Raw genomic sequence first — 22,759 nt, 5'->3', positions numbered from 1 at the left:
TTGTTTATAACTTCCCAAAACTTAGTGGAAAACAAGAAAGTAAATATGAGAGATAAAAAGTTACCATTGGACCAATGGAATAGTGAAAGGACACCTTAATATCTGTTAAAACTATGCATTTACTGTTCCAACGGATCTCTCCTTCAATTCATTCGTGTGGTGCGAATTCTGAAGATCAACAAGTGAATTGAAGTCGCTATATAGATGGAAATGCGAACAGTTACAAAACTACCGCTCTTTCTTGAATTGTTATTTTGTTAAAATTGCATTACTTTTTCAAAAAGCTAGTAAACTCACATTTGCTATTCTTTTCATTTTTTGGATTCAAAGTTCATTTTCAAACAGAATGACAACTAGATTTGCGGGCTTTGACGGATTGAATGGGATCAAGTCTTCACTAAAGAATTTCTCGGACACTTCTCTTCGTTTCTATGACATGCAAGATTTTCAGAAGAGTGAGATCAGAGCCTATTCATCCCATTACTAAGAAGCTCTGAGGATGCGGGCTAGTTGAAGCAGCGGGTTTTCCAATTGCAATCCAAGCTTCGGAATTGATATATGAATGGATAAATCATTATAACCCGGACACTAGACAAATTGTATTGCCGGATGACACATTATCGATCTCCATTGATAGACAAACTGTGGTAAATTGTCTTCGAGTTCCAGAGTGGGAAGAGTTTTCAGATTTGACAATTGATGGAGCCGTCTCTGAGTTTTCCGCGAGGAAAATGCTCTGGAGAAAGGAGATCATGCAATCATGGTTTCAAAAACCACGGAGCGCCAAGAGTAAGGCTCCTAAGACTCTTTTTGGTACTAATCTCAAGCCCAAGATTGTCGAAATTGTGGTTCTCCTGCACAGATCGAAAGGTGAGTTAGAAGCTTTAAACTTTGTTGAGCAATATTTCTTTTTGGTACAAGTTATTTGCTTTGACACCCAATATATTGATTGGGTTCACGAGGTAAGCGAGATTCTATCCAATGCTCTCAGTGCCGCGAAATTCTACAACACCTTCTATATGTCCTCTTTTCTGATTTACATGTTAGCTTATCTACAATTATGGCCAAGCCTCCCAAGGGTAGAAAATTTCCCTAATGATGTGAAGTCTTATGAGTTCTACCCATGTTTACAATTGGAAAATAGTTATGCAGAGTATATAAGAGTCAATGATGCGTTTACCATGAGAATTTGCAGGGAGCTCCAGGGATGCCCAGAGAGGAGATTAGCCTCGAAGCTATGGTGGTCATTAGTCAGTTTAGGAGTTATTTTATCCACTTCTCATCATTTTCATATTTGTGTCTTGCAGCTTTTGACGGATTCCCCTTGAAGCTGTTGAGATATCCAAGCGATATGATCATGTTGATCGAGATTGTGAGACATGCCATTCAAGTGAACGTGCTGAGCGGGAGTCTAAAGAAGAAAGGTCACAAGTTCCCTATGAAGGTGGGAGCTTTCAGTTGTGAGTCCCATTCTGATGCTAAGAAGATGTTAAAGGTGTTCAAGATGAAATATAAATTGGAGATGCATGAATTTTTGAGGCCTATGTTTGATCCAAATGGATATGCAAGAGAAGTTTTGTAGATTGGAAGTGTTATCAAACATATCACCACCATTGAAGACTATTGGGCCAATTGCAAGGATGAATTTGAGAGCCGTGATCGTTCTTTCGCTAGACTCACAGTGGATCAAGTGAAAATGTATAAGGTTGATATTAATGTGGACGGAGTAGAAGATGATGGGCATAATATGTATAGTAATACATATCTAACAAAGCTAAGAAATATTCCTATCAGCTTAGAGCCTTATCAAGATATTGGGGATGATCTAGATGTCATGATGGTTTGAGTTATTAAAAGGACCGGGAAGTGGGTCGAGTGGACCACAGCAAGGAGAAGTCGAAGTAAAAGCACCCCCACTTAAGCTTCTCCAGCAGCTGCCCTTGCTTCTTCCTCACAAGGTGGCACATCAGGTGTAACCCTGGCCATAACTCAAGGACCAACTCAACTAGTAGCTGGAGGAGACCAACCTCCAGACAAAAAATCCCTTTGGCTAAGACTTGTTAGGACGGCTTCTCCCTAGTGATTGTTGCCCAGCTAGAAGCTGAGAAGAAAGTGGATGAGCCGAAAGATAGTGCTGCTACTCCGGTTCCCTCACCTCCTAGTAGTTCAGTTCCATCTACAAGCCCTGCACTTCTCTTCCCAAGCAGCCCTTATGTGCAAGTAGTGGACTTAGGGGATGGAGGAAGTAGTGATAGCGAGTCTACTAAATCGGATGAAGCAACTAAGAAGATTGTAGAGACAGAGAAAGGCCAAGAGTCCTCAAAGCTTGTTTCACAAGCTCAAAAGAATCTCTTCTCTTTGACCGCGAAGGCAGTCACTCCGGTCAAAAGGAAAATGTTTAACATAGTCTCTTGGGACGACCTCAAAGGTAATAGGCACAGATTCATGGTTGGAAGATACTCTGGATAGGAAGAGAAAGAGGAAAGATGAAGGTGCTCCGAACAAGGATACCTTATCCCTTGCTGTTTGTTCTGGCTCTGCATTGACTAAGGTTAAGAAACAAAAGACCTTGTCTATCCTTGGGCAAGACCCTCAAACAGGGCATTTAACAATGGAGATAGCCAAACCTACTAAAGAAGGAAGGATTGATGACATGTCTATAGATGATTTCACCATGCATTCAGTAGATCTCAGGGAAGCCAGACATGATACCAAAGTTGGCTTGTGGAAGTCCACAAACGAGGTGATTGAAGGACAACTGGAAAGTCTTAAGTTGTCAAAGGTCCGGATGAAAGCAAAAATACAGGAATTGAATAGTTTCATAAAGCAATTAGTCACCCCTTTGGCAAGCATTTCCGAGATGTCCATTACTAGAGATTCCACCGCCGTAGACGTCCAGGCACTTATCTCCCAACTCCAAGAAGATAAGCATTTTGGGTGAATTGGTAGAGAGTGGAGTGAGAAGATAAAGGCGGAAGGACTCTCCATCATAAAGCAAATTGGTAATGTTATATTAAGATTGGAAACAGAGAAAGATAACATATCATCAAATAGAGCCACCTTGGCTGCAGAAAAAGTCAAGAATGATGATTGTGTTTCTTTGTTGAAGATGATCATCCATATGAAGGTAAAGGAGGCCGTTGAAGAAAAGATTTTACCCAAAGGAGATGAGCTCCTAGTTGAGTGGTTTCAAAGCATGCAATTCAAATCTGAAATGATCATGGCGGCAGAAGAGGGACTTAAAGAAACTGAAGTTAAAGTAAAAAAGGAGCAGGACAGAGATTATGAACTACTAAGAGGTTTGCATATGGACTCGCAGTCTAGTGGGCAAGGGAAGGCAATTATTGGAGTAACTGTCATGTAGACAAATTTCTCCAATTTCATAGATGATCTGACAAGAATGACTTCTAGTCACCAGGACAGAATTTTCGAGCTTCAGAGGCTTGGTAGATGTGTGCATGTGGCCATGGAAGAATTACAAGACCGGTTGAGTGCCGTTAAGGCTCTAGCCCAAGAGCATTTTAAATGGCTCTTGAGATACACCAATGTACACATTCATAAACATGAAGAGCTAATTCCAATCATTGTTGCCGCCAAAGCCTATAGGGAAAAGGCAGAAAAGGGAAAGAAGGCAAAGTGATTCATATTCTGCCCTTTCCGTTTTTGTTATGTAATCATTGTAATAGACGAATTGGCTCCTTGCCATTTGTCATTTTTGAGGAGATGAACCGATTGAATTTCCATTGTAATGATCATCTCGAAATACTATATGTATGATAATGAAAGATTAATAAAAGGTCGGCAAATTTTTGGTGTGAAGTACTTGATGTTGCAGAGTCAATTGAATGGTATTTTTGTATCAATTATTTTCTGTTCCATTTTGACTAGTTGTTAATTGCTTGTTTTTCTCTTGATTCTGGATTGAAATGAGGAACGAATAGAGTTTTATTCCCCTGTTTTAAGACAACAAGTTGAATACGATAAGTATTGTTGTTATAAGCTTAAAAGAGATCCTTTAGGTGTTTTCATTCAATTTAATCTCTTTCTCTGCAATTTAGTTTCTAGATAGATCAGTCAGTCTTAGTGCATACTAGCTATGAGTTCATAGACCTAACTAACCTTTGAAATATCATTTCTTGCCTGATTTAAATCCCTTATAGGTTTGGCTTGGTTTACCTCTCCTGTTCTCTGGTTAAGAACATACCCTGTTTAGATTTAGGAGTAAACAAAATTCATTGCAAATTTCACAATAGGGAGCTGTACCTAACAATTCAAAGGAAAGTAAGTCTTCTTAGAAGTGACTTTCCAACTCTCGTAATCAGATGTTGTTCACAATTTAGGGCGTTGAAGAGTTAAAATCAGAAAGAACAAATCTGTTTACCAACATTGTTGTATGCCTTAGTGTGGTAGGAGTTCTCCTCCATTAAGCGGGGAGGCATTTCTATCACTTGTCTCCATTTTGGTTTATATATTATCTACCTATTTGGTTGTTTGTAGAGGTGGGAACACCAAAGTAGGGGTTTGACTGTGGCAAGCCTATTAACTGGCCACAACAGATTTTCTTTCTTTCTATGTACAGGTGATGAACAAGTGCCTAAAGTCATGACTGGAAGAGAGCAACCCCTTTTCTAATCTTTCCTGTCCTCTGTTGTTCGGGACCCAACGCGATGTGCAAACGTCTTTGTGGTGTGTTGTCATTTGAAGCTGAGACTTCCAGACTTAAAAGCTGCTCTTTAAATGTATATTTTCCAATTATGAGGTCAAAATATTCATGTGTATCATCTATTTCACTTTATACACATATTAAGAATAAATTGTACAATTAAGGATAACTAACTCTACTTTTCAATTCATTTACATTTGTTAGGTGTACTTTAGTTTGCTGCAATTGTCAGTGTAAGGTATTTCTTCTTGATTGGAGCTTAGCTCCCACTCTATCCTTGAGGTAGTGTAAGGGCTATTTTGTTCTTGTGGAAGGTGCCAAAATTCCTTACTCTACATTTTGGTGAACTCGAACCCAACATGAATGCCAATATGTCAAATCTCTTCCTTCAAGGTTTGATGCATTTGACAAGGCCTTCTCCAAGGATGACTTTGACATGTTAAATGATGCCTTAGAAGCAATGTCTAGTTCTATTGTTTGCCATACAGAAGCTGTGAGATTACTTAATCCATGCAAAAATTAGGGTCCTCACAAAGAATGATCTCTTAAAGCATCTATTTTCTAGAGCTGACCTCTTGGTAAGACTAGCTAAATGGGTCATGATATTCTTTGAATTCAACATTAAGTTTATTACTTACAAGTCAGTCAAAGGACAAGCAGTCTTTGATCAATTAGTTGAGGTATCATCGCCCGATGCATTCTCCAAGCGAGACCGATTCCTTAACGAGAATTTATTCACCATCAATCATGATCCTATTTGGGATATGTATTTTGATGGATCTAGGTGTCAAATAGGTTTAGGAGTGGGTGTCATTCTGATATCGCTCGGAGGGTTCCTTTTTCCTTCTGCTTTGAATTTTACAGCACAAACATCGCTAAGCATGAAGCCCTCAATGCTGGGTTACATGCCGTGATTGTAATAGAGGTTAATCATCTCTTTATACATGGGGATGTTGAGCTAATAGTGAATCAAATTAGAGAAAGTATAAGGCAAAACAATCTAAGCTATCCCAGTATAGAGAATTGGCTTTGACCTTACTCAAGCACCATAGATAGCATTCCTAGGAGAGAAAACTGGTATGCAAATGCAGTGGAAAGTGCAACTTCCTTGGTTCGCTCCAAATTTGACACAAAAGTCTAACACTTTTTAGTGCATGTGTTACGATCTTTGGTGGTATTTGACATACCCTACTTCCTGTGATCTTGTGTATACACATGTGGATTCAGGAGAATGGTTTTCAAACATCTATGCCTACCTAAAGAGCAAAATTTTTGCTGATGACATTAACAAAAGTGCTCGCATTAGGATAAGGAAACTTTCCACTCACTACCTAATCTTGTCAAATGTCCTATATTGGAGGTCATATAACAGTCTTCTATTGCGTTGTTTGATTAAGTGAGAAATACCCCTTTCCCTTCGAGAAGCCCATTTAGGTGCATTGGAGGGCACACTAGTGGTAAATCCCTAGTACAAAAGCTGGTTCCCATAGGATACTATTGGTAGACCGCGGACCAAGGTTCCTTTGCATTTGTCAAGAGATGTTCTCAATGTCAACAACATTGCAATCTGATAAGGGCTTCCACACAAGAGCTCCGAACTTGGACATCTCCATGGCCTTTCAAAACTTGGGGGTTAGACTTTATTGGGAAAATATCCCACCTTCCTGAAAAGAACATGTCTTTATCATAACAACCACATATTATTTTACCAAGTGGGGAGGTAGCTCCTTTAATGTAGTAACCCTCAGCTGGTTATAACTTCAATAAACACCAATTATTTTTTAACTGAACAGTTGTTTGACATTTTGTCAAAGAGTTTGAAAACAAACTTTGATATCACTGTTAAAGCCCAACTGACTCATATCAATAACCCAACTTGAAGTATTGTGAATGCTTGTAATTTGCAGCGTCTTATGTTTCCCTTTTATGCTAAACTTAGTAATATTGAACTATGGAAAGCATACATCTTATAACATGATAAGTTGCTACTGATATATGTTCACCTTAGCAATGCATTTGCAATAATGGAGCTTACACAAAACTGATAAGTTCAATGTCATGAATCTTATTGCATTAAATGATTGCAAACTGTTACTCTAATGCAATTGAGAATTACAATATTTAAGGAAAGGAAACCTGGTAATTATGCAGCAGATTTGCTTGAAGGAGAAGGCTCCTAATTTGCAGAAGTAAATGCTAAAAATAATGTGCAGAAACATGCCCTTGAATTCTCAATGCAAACCCCTTAAACTTGACCACAGGTTCACTGAATCTGTTTACAGCCCTTGTAACTCAACAACTGAAGCCTTGGCTGTGATAGCGTGCCCAACATCTGCAGTTTCTTGGCTTCCGGATTGCCCAAATTGAACAATAATGACTGCGTCTAAGAGCAGATTATATAATGCATGAAATACTGATGAAAATGTCACCAATTTACTGGAAAGAATACCATGCTACAGCAGACACTTAACACCAATGAGGAAAACAGGAAACACTGCAATACAATATAATTTGTATCTCCAACAAAACCTAACGTCTTCCTACAGAATTGGAAGACTCAACAATTCCCAGTAAATGCAAATATCAAATTCCAGAATTCCCTTTCACAACTCTCAGCCAAAGAACTCTTCTCAGCTACAGCCAAAACAGTATGAGAAGATATCCCACAAACAACCTTCTTTAAATCACAGATTTTCAAGACAATCTTCACCCTATGAATTACTTTCAATTCATTCAACAATCAATGAAAACAAATTCCTCCTTAGACACAGTGAGAACAGTAGGAGAAGATAGCAAATAGTTTTTACCTCAGCAACTATTTGCAACACAATCCAGAATAAAATCTCAGACTTGAATTTACAATACTTTAGCTATAGATCCAATGGAATAACTCAAAATTCAGACCCTTATACTTCAGCAAGGGCACAAAAATCATAACTCAGAAAAGCCACAAAGGCAACAAAAGAAAATAAATATCCAAGCATGCTTTTCTCAACAAATGGGCTTGTATTTATAACCTCCAAATTTCCGTTTGTTGCCAAAATGTAACTTCACTCAAGAAGCTTCACCACACAACATTAATTAGAAGCTTCCTTTAGATTCTCTCACTTGACTTGGCTTAACTAATTAATAAATGACACTTTCCAATGATAAATCAACTCTCAACTTAAGTGAAATTATAAAGTTAAATTATAACTTTATAATAAACCATTTAATAATTAATCATAATTTGGCCACTAAAAATATAATAACTCCCAAAATTATCATCAGTTAAATATACTGTCTGAAATAGGAGTCATACCTATTATTTCTCCATGTCACCAAATGCACTTTCCAAAAATAGAAAGGGTCCATCTTGCTCAACACCAACTTACCACAAATAGTAAATACACAAAACTAAGCCCAAACGAAATCCAATCTAAGCCAAACGAAGACCAACCCGTAGCTTACTGAAATGTGGAGAAAATAAGACCCTCCCAAGCCAAGCCACTACCACAGAAGATCCTTTATCCACAATAATCAGCCTACGAGGATCGCAATAATAGGCTAATCCCCGAAACTCCAATGCTAGAAAAAATGGGGACATTACATTTAAGATCCACCACTGCCAAAATGATTTGCAAATTTCTCTTTAACAATATCATTTCTCGCTTTGGATTTCCTTCCATCATTATCTCCAATAATAGAACATGTTTCAAAAACAAAGAAGTGAAGCGATTCCTCGAGAAGTTCCATATTTAACATCACTTCTCTACACCTTATTACCTGTAGACCATTAGTCAGGCGAAAGCGTTCAATACGACCATTGGATAAATCTTGCAAAAAATTGTGAACAAGCATTGGAGAGATTGGCATGTCCAACTAACCTTCTTTCTGTGGGCATATCGTACTAGCATTTATATGGCTACAAGGACCACTCCCTATAGACTACTTTATGGAGTTGGTAGAATCATGCCCCTTGAACTAGAGATACCATTCTTACATGTCTCTCTTAGAGGAGTGATTGACAATGACACCATGTCAATTGTTTGCATGAGCTAGAAATGTTGGATAGACATTGCCTTAGAGTGCTTGAACATCTCTAGGCTTATCAGAAATCACTCTCTAAGCAATACTACCAAAATGCTCTTTCTCGAACTTTCAAGGTGGGTAATCTCATCCTCTATGAAAATTAGAGAAATATAAATGCGCCACCTATCAAAGGGTGGAGTTTAGTACCAATTGGTCTATCTGTCACGACCTTCGGTTAAGGGTCCGAAGCCTATGGGTTAGCAAGCATGGATGGTATACCACTTAAATAATGCATAAATATGACACTCCTAGGTAGATATTATACCTAAATATGTTGTGTGACAGATCTAGCTACCTATGTTAAGGTCTTGTGATAGACTGTCATAAACATGAAACCCATCAGTCTTGTGACAACCATGTGGGTATATGTGATAGAAATGTATGTGTATGTGTGTGCATGATGTAATCATCACGATGAAATAGCTGTGATATATATGGAAAGATAACAAGTACTGTGTATCTAAGCTACATCTGAATAAAATAGATCATCATATGAGACATATACAAAGTAAGTATACTGTGTAATGCCATCTATGCCAATCATACACACATACATTTGAACATCCATAAACATACATTAAAAGGAGAGGCATAATAAGAACTTGAAATCACTTGGGATAGTAAAAAAATTATACATGTATGTGTATCGTTGAATATGAAAAATATGCATGTATCAAATTACTAAAAAAACACATGATCTCTGCCCATATGTATATACAAAAGAATATTGTACATCATGAAACAAAAATGACCATCTCAACCAAAACTATCAAGCCTCTACCGCATGGGTTTCGAAGCTAGATGGAGTCAGGTGAATCCTAGGCCAGTGGATTGTGAGGGGGTGGGTTTTGTGTTAGTGGATTTGGTACGTATGTCCTAGAGACACGGGGAGTTATTGGAGGTCTTGATGGTGGTGTCGACTAAGGTATTGAAATAGAATGGGTATGGGTAGACCTTTTTGCTGGTTGTAAGCCCTTGATCGCTCCTCTTAGCTCAACTAGCTGGACATGGGACATTGTCTCCCCCTCGCACCCCTCCTAGCTACCTTGAACTCTTGCATAAGCTAGTGAACTCAAGGGTGGTCTAGATCTACCATGGCCTTGGTCTGTGTTGCATCTCCTGCCCTTTCGAGCTCATCCACTTGGGAATGGAGGGCATCTACTAATGTATCTGTTGCTTCCACCCTCACCTCGAGCTGCTTCCTCTCCCTCTTAACAACCTCTATCTTTTTCCTAGCCTCCTCTTGCTCTCTAAAAGTGTTTTCAAGCTTTGTACATAGCTTCTCTCTAACCCCGAGCTAGGACAAGTTTTGTATGTCTCTGTACAACAAAGGATCACGCCTCCAATGCAGTTCGGAGTCTCGCCATGGGCTCAAAAAGGTCTAAATGTCGATCGACTATCCAAAGAGGTTTGAATATCTCTAGAACCTTGTCCTAGATGGGCACTACTGACACTGCCAACTTCAAAACCGTGTAGATGAAACTGAGCCATTCTGTAACTCCCATTGTAACCATAGAGAGAAAATATGCATTAGTATTACGATATATATAATACATACATATATATGCATGTATGTATGTATACATCCATAATAATTCAAAACATATACATCTACTACATCAAAATGGGAGCTGAGGTTGTTGATGACGATGCATTGTGCAACTGTAATGATCATAACCCTTTGCAACAGAGGGATAACAACTCAACCCTACTTGAACCACCAGAGGTATATTTGGTCGTGTTCAATTGATGCTTGACCCACCCACCATCTCTGAAGTGCCTATAGCCACTGAACAATTAGAATGTAATGAAGAGCTTCTCATGTCCTGTGAATAGGGAAACACAAGATCCTATACACATCCTCCAAGGTCATTGTCATCTTCCCGGTAGGTAGCTGGAAGGACACAGTGTTCGCGTCCCACCTCTCAACTAAGGCTATTAACATCGACCCATGGAAATGCATCTTCAATATGGTTTATGCCCACTAGAGCCCAACTCTGCGCAACAAATCCTCCTCTTGCTGAGTGAGATTGTGAACGCGACCTTGAATACATTTCAGAGGATATCTTGTGGTATGCTCTTGGATCTCAGGGACACCCTGCAAAGTACTCAAAAACAATGTGTTAGTAACACGCCAAATTGTCTAAGTACTAAGAAGAACTAACTCGGATGCTACCACAACTTTTGGATGCTAGCGCGAAAAGGGGACGCTAGTGCAAAGCTGAGGTCTCTTGCTAGACGACCCTTGTCGTTAGCACAAAATTCTCTCTAGACATCCAAGAAGCTTGCGTAGACGTCAGATGCATGTGCTGCAAAAACTCAAAAATACTAAAAAAATGAATTAAAATGGCATAGAAGAGACTAAAGACGACCTACGTCATCCAAGGGCTGGCATTGCTCAGTTGTTGATCTCAACTCCTCAATCCTGGTCACTCAAAAGTCTCATTTGTGAGTCATTTTTGATGAGATGCTTGAATATTTCATCAAAAACCCTCGTAGTGAATAGTGAAAATTACCCTTCTATGGGTCCATAGGGCTCATATATAGCCTAGAATCTGCCCCAAAATGTAATTTTTTTTGTGGACTGCTGGCTCCATTTTCCTAACTATTATTCCCCACTTGCTAGGGGCAAAAACACAAGGGGGTCACAAAAACATGGGGGTCGTATTATCCCCTAAAACTGATTTTTCCATGTTGACCAGACTAATGCTTCTTAAGCACTCTTCTTGCTAGGTAGCTTCTTCCGTTTTTGGACTGACAAAATTTTTGAGTTTTGCTGCATACGAAACAAGGGGGCAACTCGGTGGATCACAACTTGCCCCCCCAACACAGGTAAGTTTCGTAGGTACATTTTCTCTCTTGTTCATTTAATGCACCTAATACAATAAATACACATGCTTGCTTCATTTGATCCTGCACAAACTTTAGTGTACCCTATCCCTCATAATGATGTAGTGTCCTAAAATCCTTGCATTTATAACACCATGAGATTGCACCCTTTAGGAAAACATTGGAAAACCCTGATCAAATGGACACATATTGACATCATGGCTCCTTAGAGCATAGTGCCTGGCAGTTTGCAACCGTCCATGCAAATTTGGAGCCCACATGCATGGACTTGAGTGCGATGCGCTAGCGTCCACAAATGTTTAAATGCAAAGATTGCTTTTGATGCATGTCCCCTCTTTCCGATTTGAACATACGGCTACTTGTGTTTGTTCGCAACTATATAAGACCCAATCTTGCTGATTTGAAGCTCTCTCTCTCTCTCTCTCTCTCTCTCTCTCTCTCTCTCTCTCTCATTCTATCTTCTCGTGTAGGCTCTATCTCTTTTCCTTTGCATCCTTGCAATGAACTGTTATCGGACTTTCCCACACCTTACAACGTCTTACACTTGGTCTCTTTTTTTCACATACTCTATCTCATTCTTCTATTTACTTATGTTGTGCATTGCAATAGTTTGTTAGTCTCATATAACTTGCATCGTTGTCAATGTTCTTTATTACTTTTGGTAGTAGGGGCTTTCCTCCCTACAACAAGGTTTGTTCTTACTACTTGTTTGATCTCTATGCAACAAGGGTTTTCTTCCTTTAAGCGAGGTTTGTCCTTACTACTCGTCTAATTTCTGTGCAACAAGGGCTTTCCTCCCTCAAGTGAGGCTCATTCTTGTTGTATGCCTTAGTGTGATAGAGGTTCTCCTCTATAAGCGGGTAGGTGTTCTTATCAATTGTCTTTGTTTCAATTATATATTATCAATTTATCTTGCTGTCCGTGGAGGTGGGAACACCAAAGTGGGGGTTTGACTATGGCAAGCATCTTAAATGGCCACAATACATTTCCCTTCTTTTTGTGTGCAAGTGAAGAATAGGTGTCCAAAGTTGTGACTTGGAAGAGAGCCTCCCCTTTTCTAAGCTTTCTTATCTTGTTCGAAACCCCTGTGCAACACACAGATGTCTTCACGAGGCGCTGTCGTCCAAGGCCAAGACCTCCAGACTTTCAAGCTATACTCTTATAAATGCATATTTTCTGATTCCGAGATCAAAATATTCATGTGTATCATCTATTTCACTTTATGCACATATTAAGAATAAATTCTACTATTAAGGATAATTAACTCGACGTGCTGTCGTCCGAGGCCAAGACCTCCTGACTTCTAAGCTATACTCTTTTAAATGCATATTTTCCGATTCTGAGGTCAAAATATTCATGTGCATCGTCTATTTCACTTTATGCGCATATTAAGAATACATTATAGTTTATACTATTAATGATAATTAACTCTACTTATCGGTTCATTTACATTTGTTAGACATACTTTAATTTATCGTAGTTATTAATGTAAGATATATTTCTTCTTGATTAATGCTTAGCCCACACTTCGACCTTGAGATAGCATAAGAACCATTTCGTTCTTATGGAAGATGTGGAAGTCCGTTTCTCTACAGTTCCTTTCTTCTCAGACAGAAATAGTAATAAGACTGAATATGGTTTTATGCATATCTGAGTACTCATTTATATTCCTTATCTTTGATAGCTAATTATTCATTAGAAACTGCAGGATGCTGTATTGTACTTGATACCAGTGTTTGTTTATTGCTTTGCTGCTGGAGAAATAAGGTCTGAATCGATTGGTTCTGTTCTTTATTTCATCTTAAGACATCAACATTTATTACATATTTCTCCTGTTCCATATATAATAGTATTATGTAAATCAGCATTTAACTCATATATACATAATATGATTAATATTAATATAATGTAAATCAGTATTTAACTTATAGATACGTAATAGTATAATTTACCGTCACATAATGCTTGCTAGCATTGTGAACCTTACTTCCTTACTCTTCCTTGAAGAGTATGAAATATATTTATCATTTTCTCTTCTTCCATCTGATTGGTAAGCAACTTATATATATTTTAGTCTATGATCAATATAATCTCCAATTCGATAACTGAATAGAATGAGTTTGATCCATTATATACGTTGGAAAGTTGGATGGTTGAGCCATATCCATCCAAATCAAACCTCTTCATTTTTGTCCTTTCATATGTATAGCTTCTGCCTCCCATGATTAATCATTAACTAGTGATTTGAATAACTTAACTGACTCCTTTTGGGCTTATCATAATCACTGTTCTGGATCATTGCCAATATAAGGATGTAATCGTCAATTTAGTCTTCTACAATGAACAGAGCCACATTATCATTTTTAACATTAACTATTATATCTTGTATATGTATCATGCATCCTCATACGGTCAAAGCATCACTTATATTTATATACACACATGTGTGTATATATTTGAAGGCTGTTCTTTATGATAGTTTATGGTTACAATTATATTTATTATATTACTGTTTTTATGCATTGATTATATGCCGCCACATTGACACATATGATAGTTTTCTTTCTTGCTTGTTCTTTCACAGACACTGTTTGGTGCTCCTATTGTTGGCTTTTTCCTTGGTTGTCAGCTTTCAGTCCCATAGACCCTTTTGGTGGTCTCTTGATGGACATTAATAAATTTATCTTATCTTAATTATGCACAGTTGTGCTGCTGATCAAAACCACAATCAGTGCTCATTCAAATACACTAGAAATTTCTCACATACAGTTCTTGGAATCTTTATAATTTTTGTAGCATTTTTCATAATTGATTTTTGAACACTAGGAGCATTTATTAGCATTTTTTGCAAATGGATAAAAATGTAACAGAGAGTTGTTCAATAACCACATTTTAGATTTACTACAATCTTTGTTTTCACTTGGACTACTTCCAACTGAGAGATAGTTTATTTGGTTCCTTAGTTTCTGACTATGACATGATACCATTGAAGGTTTGATTATGTGAATAATGAAATGCTTACCATAGCAGAGGCATTACTTTCCCGAAAAGCATTCTTCAGTGATGACAAGTAATGGTAGTCAGTAGCAATTTCCACAGTTACTTCACAGGCATTATGTAACGAGACTTCATGCTTTTCTTTCAATTAACATTTGTTCCCCAGTAACGGCTTTAGCAGTACCCGCAATTTATATGAAACAATTCAGTGTCTTTTAAAACCTTAAAATATTCCACAGTTGAACTCGAGCCCCAAATAGAAGTTTATGACTTCAAATTTCAGCACCCTTCTGTCAAAAAATGTTGAGTATGAGAATCTCACCACTTAAGAAGGCATTAGGTCTTTATTTGAATGATTTAGCTGCACACTTCTCCCTCCGTCAATAGCAAGCTCCGTTCCAGTATGCAACAAATTTCTTTTCCCTCTGTATTTCAATACAATCTTAGTCCTTGTTCGATTTGAGATTATATCTTGTTAATTCTAGATGTGAAGTCTGCAACATGATATTCCAAATAGCAGGCTACAGAGAAACCGTTTCAATATCTGGCAGAGCAATGCAACTCCCTGTGTCCTTCCTTGATGGAAATAGTTCATGGAAGAACTCCAATCAGAGTCATTGTAGACATCTTCACATTCCAGTGCAAATAACATCAGCCAGCCTCTACAACAATTCACCTACTTGACAGAAAAATATCGCAGTGAAACTTACGATTCTTCAAATACTGTCACGCAGTATTATTCTTTACTGTCTCCTCCCCACAATACAAAAAGTGGTTGTATTATTAAGTCTATAGTAGAAGTTTACGACAAGGACTCTAGAATGTCATTGAAATTTTGAATATTTATTCACATACCCAATTCCATGGGTGGCCATTTCAGACTAGTTAATAACTTATTTCTGACTTGCCAAATACTGAGTCAACTCTTTGATAATGTTTGTAGAGAACATAGATAGACATTAATCTTTACTGAAATATTTATTGTTGTGACACCTCTATCAAATATTCACGTCATTATCACAGCATAATAAGAGATTATCAGAAATGCCCAGACATGAGTCTGGGTCCACAATGTTGTGGCTAGTATTATTATCTTCAATAGAAGCTAATCACTTTGTATGTTTAGAGAAATGCTATTCAGAATATCTGGCAGATAGTACAATGTTTGCAATTATCTTGAGACTGAATATTAGACAAGGCACCAATAATTTCTCCAGTTCTCCTCTGCCAGCTTTAGTTCATATATGAATATGGGCATTGAACACATAAACAATAGATTCTATCAATCTTTTCTCTTTCGTAGGCTTCGTAAAATTGAAATTATATTGTATTATTATTTATTTATTTTTATATTCCAGTATTATTATTATTTATCATTAAAACTTATTTTGGAATGGGGATATCACAATAACTACAATAGATTCAAGAAGAGGGTTGAAAAGGACAAACAGCCCTTCCTTTTCACATGCTTTGGAAAAATATAAGATAATTAGGCCAATGGCTTTACATGCACAATCAACTATTGAGAGCAAATCCAATGAAGTTATTGTAGGTAACAAAAATCAAGACTAGGTCTGTACTTGCACACAGTTGAACTTCAAACTTGTCATCAAAGCAGATAGAGAGAGAGGATTATTGATTAGAGAGATTGTTGCTTTAGCATTTAACTTAGTAATTAACTCCTCATTACCACCATCAGAACTCACATCTAAATTAGAACCATATCTTGAGAAAGGGTTTTAATTTATCTGGTTTTTCAAACAGCTTTTACCACCTTAGAATCAGATTCTAGAGATTTACCTCCAGAGACTTTTTCACTTTTATCTGCAAGGTTTGGTTTTGAAAGATTCAGCCGTATTTTCCTGAGAAACAAGAATTACTATCCTTCAACAGCGATTAGAGAAAGAGGACTTAAACTAAAGGGAACACTAGCAGAAATTTCTTGCTGTTAAGAACTGGCTTGAATTACAATATAATCTTCTGGTCTCTTCTCAACAATATTTGGAGGTAACACAAGGTTTCTCCTCATTCTTTGAATCAACATTTATTTCCATAGTATTATTGCCAGGAAAGTAAACCTCATTAACATCCATTTTATGCTTGATGTTTTTATTCGAAAGGGGACATATCATTTTCATATGATCATCTTTTTACCAACAAAACAAACATCTAAACTACCCAGGCTAGTAATTGCACACGTAGGGATTCAGCTCATATGAATACACAAGACTGAAGGAATGGGAAAATACTGGCAAAAGCCGCAACCAATGTTAATGTTACTAGATTTTCTGTTGTAACCTATATGCTTGACAGTTGACATCAATGCTCAGTTCTCATTCTCAACTGTTTTCATGTTGTTTTCTACATTCAAGATAATATTTGTATTTTGCTTTGCATTACCTTGCATCTAACATCATTTTGAACTGTATCTGATGTGTAAGAGAACATCAAATGATCTCATGAATTCAAAGCCAAAACAGTTAATTTAGATCTTGTATTTCATTCCATTATATTCTAGTATTCTTGTTTTTTGTCAACTTTACCAATTATTTTATTATTCAGATTATAAACTTACCATAAGAAATGAGACAATTTTTTTTCCATTCTAATTTTATTGTTGTGTTAATTTCTACACAGGTTCATATCTGCATGTCAATGCGTGATCATTTTCCCAACTTACATGGGCAACTTGATGTGAGAGGATTAGAATTTCAAGTGTTGGATACACCATCTCATTTTTCTGTGCGTATTTTGTATTAAATAATTGCTCTTTTACATTGTATTGAATACTTTGTCGTGGAATGTAGAATGGCATAAGCGGATTAGCGATTCAAAACTTCATCTTTGCTGTTGTAAGGGAACATATTGATGAAAGTTGAAACATATGCTTTCTGGTTTTCTATACTTTGAAAATTGTTTTTATAAATTGTGGTAAATATGCCCTTTTGTTCATGATTGGCTCAATCAAAAACTATCCAGGAAGCCCTTAGTTGCCAATTACATTGCAAAAATCTTTTTGGTGTGGGCAATTTCAGATTGTCATACTTTATCAATTGTTTGATTACTTCATTATTCTGATGAACTAATTTTTGTGAAATTGCTACTTTGTGTGAGGAATATATAAACACTTCAGATATTTGATTTTTTTTTACCTATTGATGTCTTTCTTTGGTGTATTAGGCTTTATCTGGAAGTCTATGCTTTCAAGGTCAGAGGATATTTTTACACAATGCAAGCTGCATCTTTGGCGAAGTGCCACTTGAAGCTTCAGGGGATTTTGGAATAAATCCTGAAGATGGAGAGTATCACCTTTTGTGTCAGGTCTTCATCTCTTTTTTGTTGGAATAATCATTTTTTCTCCTGGTTTATTGTATGATAGTAGGATTGCAGATGTAAATTTTGAACAGGAGTAAGTTTGTAATTTCTTGACTCAGTATTGTTAATAGAGCTCTTCTGCCGTCATTACCTGGCAATGCTGGGATGGATGTGAATTACTCAACTAATGTGCTCAACTTTAGATATGTTAAAGAAGTAATCAATAAAAGTACTGTGTATATGCTTTCTGATGTGTATATTCTTATAAGTATACCTTATTGAATAAACTCAATACAGATTTATAGCACTATTATGGTTCAGGGTTCAACCCAGTGATATCTATAATTGTGATCTCAAGCTGTTGATAAAACATATACACTCTCATAAAAGGCTAAAATAGGATTTCACTAGTGCTCAAGTTAAGGGTGATAGCTTGATACCAAATGCTTTACGACAGAAACAATGTCCTTTTTAATTAATAAACTGTCTGAACCAGTTGCTAATAATATGGTTTTTGTACTCCGTTTTGAGTATTTAAAAATAACTTTTTTGTAATCTAGATTCCAAACACCAACCTTATCACATTGACACATCTATGGGACTGGATTGGCCTGAGATCTAGCTCACCCTTTAGCTTTTTAATTTATTCAATGCCCTTTCTGTTAATTCTGTAACTTTGGTAATCATGACTGATCTGAACTACAGATCGTACAGAACCTGTAATGCATGAATATCCTTGATCGGAGTTGCCTCTTTAATAACCATAGATGATTAACCTTATCAGCAGCCTCCTTAGGAGCATTTAATAATGTTCTTTTGCATGATTATTGTTAGTGTAATTACTAACTAATTATCTTTTCTAGGAGATGCCGATCATGGAATATAATCAATAGTTTATTCATAAGGGCCGATCTAGAAAGAGACATGTCCTTTCCTCTTGGGTGCAATATAAGTATGAGGTAAGAATGAGGTTAGAGAACACACAATACACAATTAAGTCTACTCCTCTACATTACTGCCTTATGCAATTTCTTGCAGGAATAAGAACATTTCCAGAATAGTTATTATACTACAAGGAACACTCAAATAAAGGTCTATATATTCAAGGCTATCTTCAGCATCAAGTAAGGCATTATATCACTTGGATTTGTAGCAGAATTTGCAGAAACTTTAAATGGTATCAGAGCTCTGGTAGTTGAACCTAGGCTTTGCAAATTTACAATCAGATTTAAATACCAAGCAAACTCCTCCTACTTTCAATTGCTAGCACAATCAGACCCAAAGATAGGTTTGATGGAAAAGAGCATTTCATTGCTTGGAAATTCGAAATTATGATGATTCTTGAAAACAATGATGTAATACAGTTTGTTGATAAGGAATCCAAGCAACTTGATGCTGATCCAAATAAAACTATTTGGAGTAAAGGAAACAAGAAAGCCATGCAAATCATCTTAGATGGAGTTAAAAATGAAATAGTACCTATGCTAATGAAACATCAGACAACATCTAATATGATGAATGCATTATTAAATGCATATGAGGTTAACAATGCAACTAATATCCTTGCACTAAAAAGACAACTAAATCATATACAAATAAAGAAGGGAGAATATATGAATTCATATTTCCTAAGGGTGGCTAGTCTAAGAGATGAACTTGCAAGTATAGGGACCATAATTGAAGACAAAGAGCTGACACTCATGGCTATAGATGGGTTACCGGATTCATGGGAAACATTCTCACAAGGAGTAAGTGATAGAGACAATCTTTCAGACTTCAATAGACTTAAAGGAGATTGCCTTCAAGAAGAATCTAGGACACTTAAGAATGAGGAAAATTGAAAATTGAAGCTGAAGAACTTCATGTTCTCAACACAAATTTCTATAAAGGTAAGAAGAAGCACTTCAAGAAGAAGAAGGGTAATAAAAAAAATGACAAACCTAAGAGAGATTTATCCAAGATACAATGCGTCAAATGTGAAAAATTCAGACACTATAGATCTAATTGCCTTGAGAATACAAAGCAACAAGTAAATTGTATAAACATTACTAGGAAAGAAGAAAACTATGATCCTGAGAAACGTGTATTGTATTCTATACTATCAAATGAAGTATCAAGCACATCATGGGTAATTGATAGTGGATCATCTCGACAAATTACAGGATACAAAGAAGTACTAGACTCAATATTAGAAGTTAATGGTGAAGTTACTATAGGTGATAATTCCAATCATTTAGTCAAAGGAATTCGAAACTGCACCTTGAAAGTGAAGTAAGGTATTTCTCTCCATCTCAAAAGAGTACTCTATGTACTAGGAATAAAGAGGAATCTGATCTCTGTTACAACTCTTGAAGATGATGGACATAATGTTGCATTTATGGATGGTGAAGTAATGACCTGGTCTAAGAACTCTTCATTTAAGAAATCGAAGTTGATTGGTCAAAGAAATGGATACTTGTATGAATTAAACATGAAACCTTTTCAAGCCTAAATTCGTGAAGCTGTTGATATAAACGAAATGTGGCATAAAAGGTTAGAACATCTAAACTTCAAAGCCTTATCAACTATTGAGAAGATGGTTATTGGTTTACCTAAGTTGAATAAAGATCATTCAAGCATATGCAAAGGATGCACTCTGGGTAAGAACACCAAAAGTCCATTTCATGATAGCACTAGAAAAACTAACAATGTTTTGGAATTAGTCCACTCAGATTTATGTGGACCTATGACTGTTCCTTCTCTTGGAAGATTATGGTACTATATACTTTTTATAGATGATTTCTCTAGGAAAACATGGATTTACTTCTTAAAATGTAAAGAATTAGAAGAAATCCTTAAGAGATTTAAAGAATTCAAAACCTTAACTGAAAACTTATCATGACACAAAATTAAAACTCTTAAGATTGATAATGGAGGGGAATATACTTTAAATTTGTTTAAAGATTTTGTAAAGAAGCAAGAATTAAGAGGGAGTATATTGTTCCTTATAACCCACAACAAAATGGTGTAGCAAAAAGAAAGAATAGAACAATTATAGAAGCAATAAGACCTATGATATTGGATCAAAATTTAGAATATTATCTTTGGGTAGAAGCCTCTTGTACTGCTGTCTATATCCAAAACAAAAGTCCTCATTCCCACCTTAGAGATAAAACTCCCGAAGAAGTCTTTTCTAAAGTTAAACTAAATATAAGCCATCTTAGGATATCTGGGTGCCCAGTTTACATACATGTTCCAAAAGAAAAGAGAACTCAGTTAGAACCCTTCGGGAGGAAAGGTATTTTGTTAGGTATGGTGAAACATCTAAGGCATATAGAGTTTTCATACTTGGTTAGAAAAACATTGAACTTAGTAGGGATGTAATATTTGAAGAATATTTAACATTCAAAAGAGCCCTTAGTTCTGAAGATCTTTCACATATACCTAGTTCTGAAGAAAATCATGAATCTGTGTTTCAGAGGGAGAACATTGAAGATGAAATTCAAAATCTTCATCTTGAGGAAACTCAAAATTCTAAGAAAAGACCACTTTGGGCAATTAAGACTGTAGAGGAAGCAAAAGACTTTGCTGCACCGTTTGGAACCTTCAGAGAAAGCAAGAGACCCAAAAGATTTTCTAGTTATGCAGCAAACACGAGTGATTTATCTAAATCAGAACCAACCAATGTTTTAGATGCTACTAAATCTACAATTTGGAAGGATGCTATGATGGAAGAATACCAATCCATTGTTAAGAATGATGTTTGGGAAATTGTTCCAAGGCTTGAAGGAAAATCTGTTGTTTCATCTAAGTGGATATTTAAAATCAAGCATGTTACTGATAGTAGCATTGAAAAATATAAAGCTAGATTCGTAGCCAGGGGATTTTCTTAGGAGGGAATTGATTATGAAGAAACCTTTGCTCCAGTTGCTAGATACACCTTTGTAAGAGCAGTCCTAGCTATTGCAACATTGAAGGGATGGAAAGTACATTAGATGGATGTGAAAACAATATTTTTGAATGGAAAGATTACAAAAGAGGTATATATGGAACAACCTGAAGGATTTGAAACTCATAACCGTAAAGTCTTTGTTGGCAGGCTCAAGAAAGCTCTCTATGGGCTTAAACAGGCTCTAAGGGCATGGCAAGAAAGAATTGATAAATATCTCTCTAGTTTAGGATTCTTCAAAAATGAAGCTGATTCAAATCTCTATTATAAAAAGGATAAAGATAAGATAAGATAATAATATTAATGTCCATGAAAAAGCAACAAGGTTTATGGGACTGAGCATACCAATAGAAGAGCCGGCCAAAGCAGAAGCACCAAACGGTGACTGAGAAGAAACAAAAGCAAGAAACAAAACAAGAAAGAAGACAAGTTAAGGACTAAGGGTCCTTCCTTGTCACAAAGAAATCAGTAATAGAGGGGTAAACCCGTGAACGATCCATAGTCTTAGAATGTTGTGTAGAGCCGTTGTAGGGCTGTTGCTGCTTGGAGAGACTGGTGTAGTGTCTAACTGATCTGGAATGAGAAGTACTCAAATGCCTTTTCAAACCCCGTGGAGGAGACAAGGGAGAGAAAAAGGTAGTAATGAGCTGGTCTGAAGTATGCCCTTGAGGTATAAAAGATTGCAGGGTAATCTCTTGAAGATGGTTGGCCTCTCGAAGATAAAGCGCAAGACACCGCTAATCAATATAGCTGAAGAACATCGAAAGAGAAGAATAGTCTCTGAAAAGGCAGTAATATCTCCCTCTGATCTCATAGTAAAGAGGACATCGATATATGAAGTGGATCTTAGTCTCAACCTTTGCCAAAGTACACAACTGATATATTCGATCAGCCTGATCCATATGGTGATCGGTTCAAGCCCTGAGGTGGTGAGA

The 22,759-nt window shown here is 36.7% G+C and overlaps 1 protein-coding gene across 1 annotated transcript in view; it reads left to right on the top strand.

Moving 5' to 3' along the window:
• Positions 1-22,759, top strand: part of EMB2410 (embryo defective 2410) — a 279,730-nt gene that overhangs the window by 9,419 nt on the left and 247,552 nt on the right. The window contains exons 5-6 of the mRNA XM_089795541.1: positions 17,219-17,323; positions 17,762-17,902. Of these exons, the coding sequence (XP_089651667.1) occupies positions 17,219-17,323; positions 17,762-17,902 (246 nt within the window). The remainder of the gene's footprint in view (positions 1-17,218; positions 17,324-17,761; positions 17,903-22,759) is intronic.

This window comes from Cupressus sempervirens, chromosome 8, assembly GCF_028749045.1.
Source record: "Cupressus sempervirens isolate cs-2001-9-10 chromosome 8, ASM2874904v1, whole genome shotgun sequence".
NCBI lineage: Eukaryota > Viridiplantae > Streptophyta > Pinopsida > Cupressales > Cupressaceae > Cupressus > Cupressus sempervirens.
This window is presented reverse-complemented; position numbering and strand designations above follow the sequence as displayed.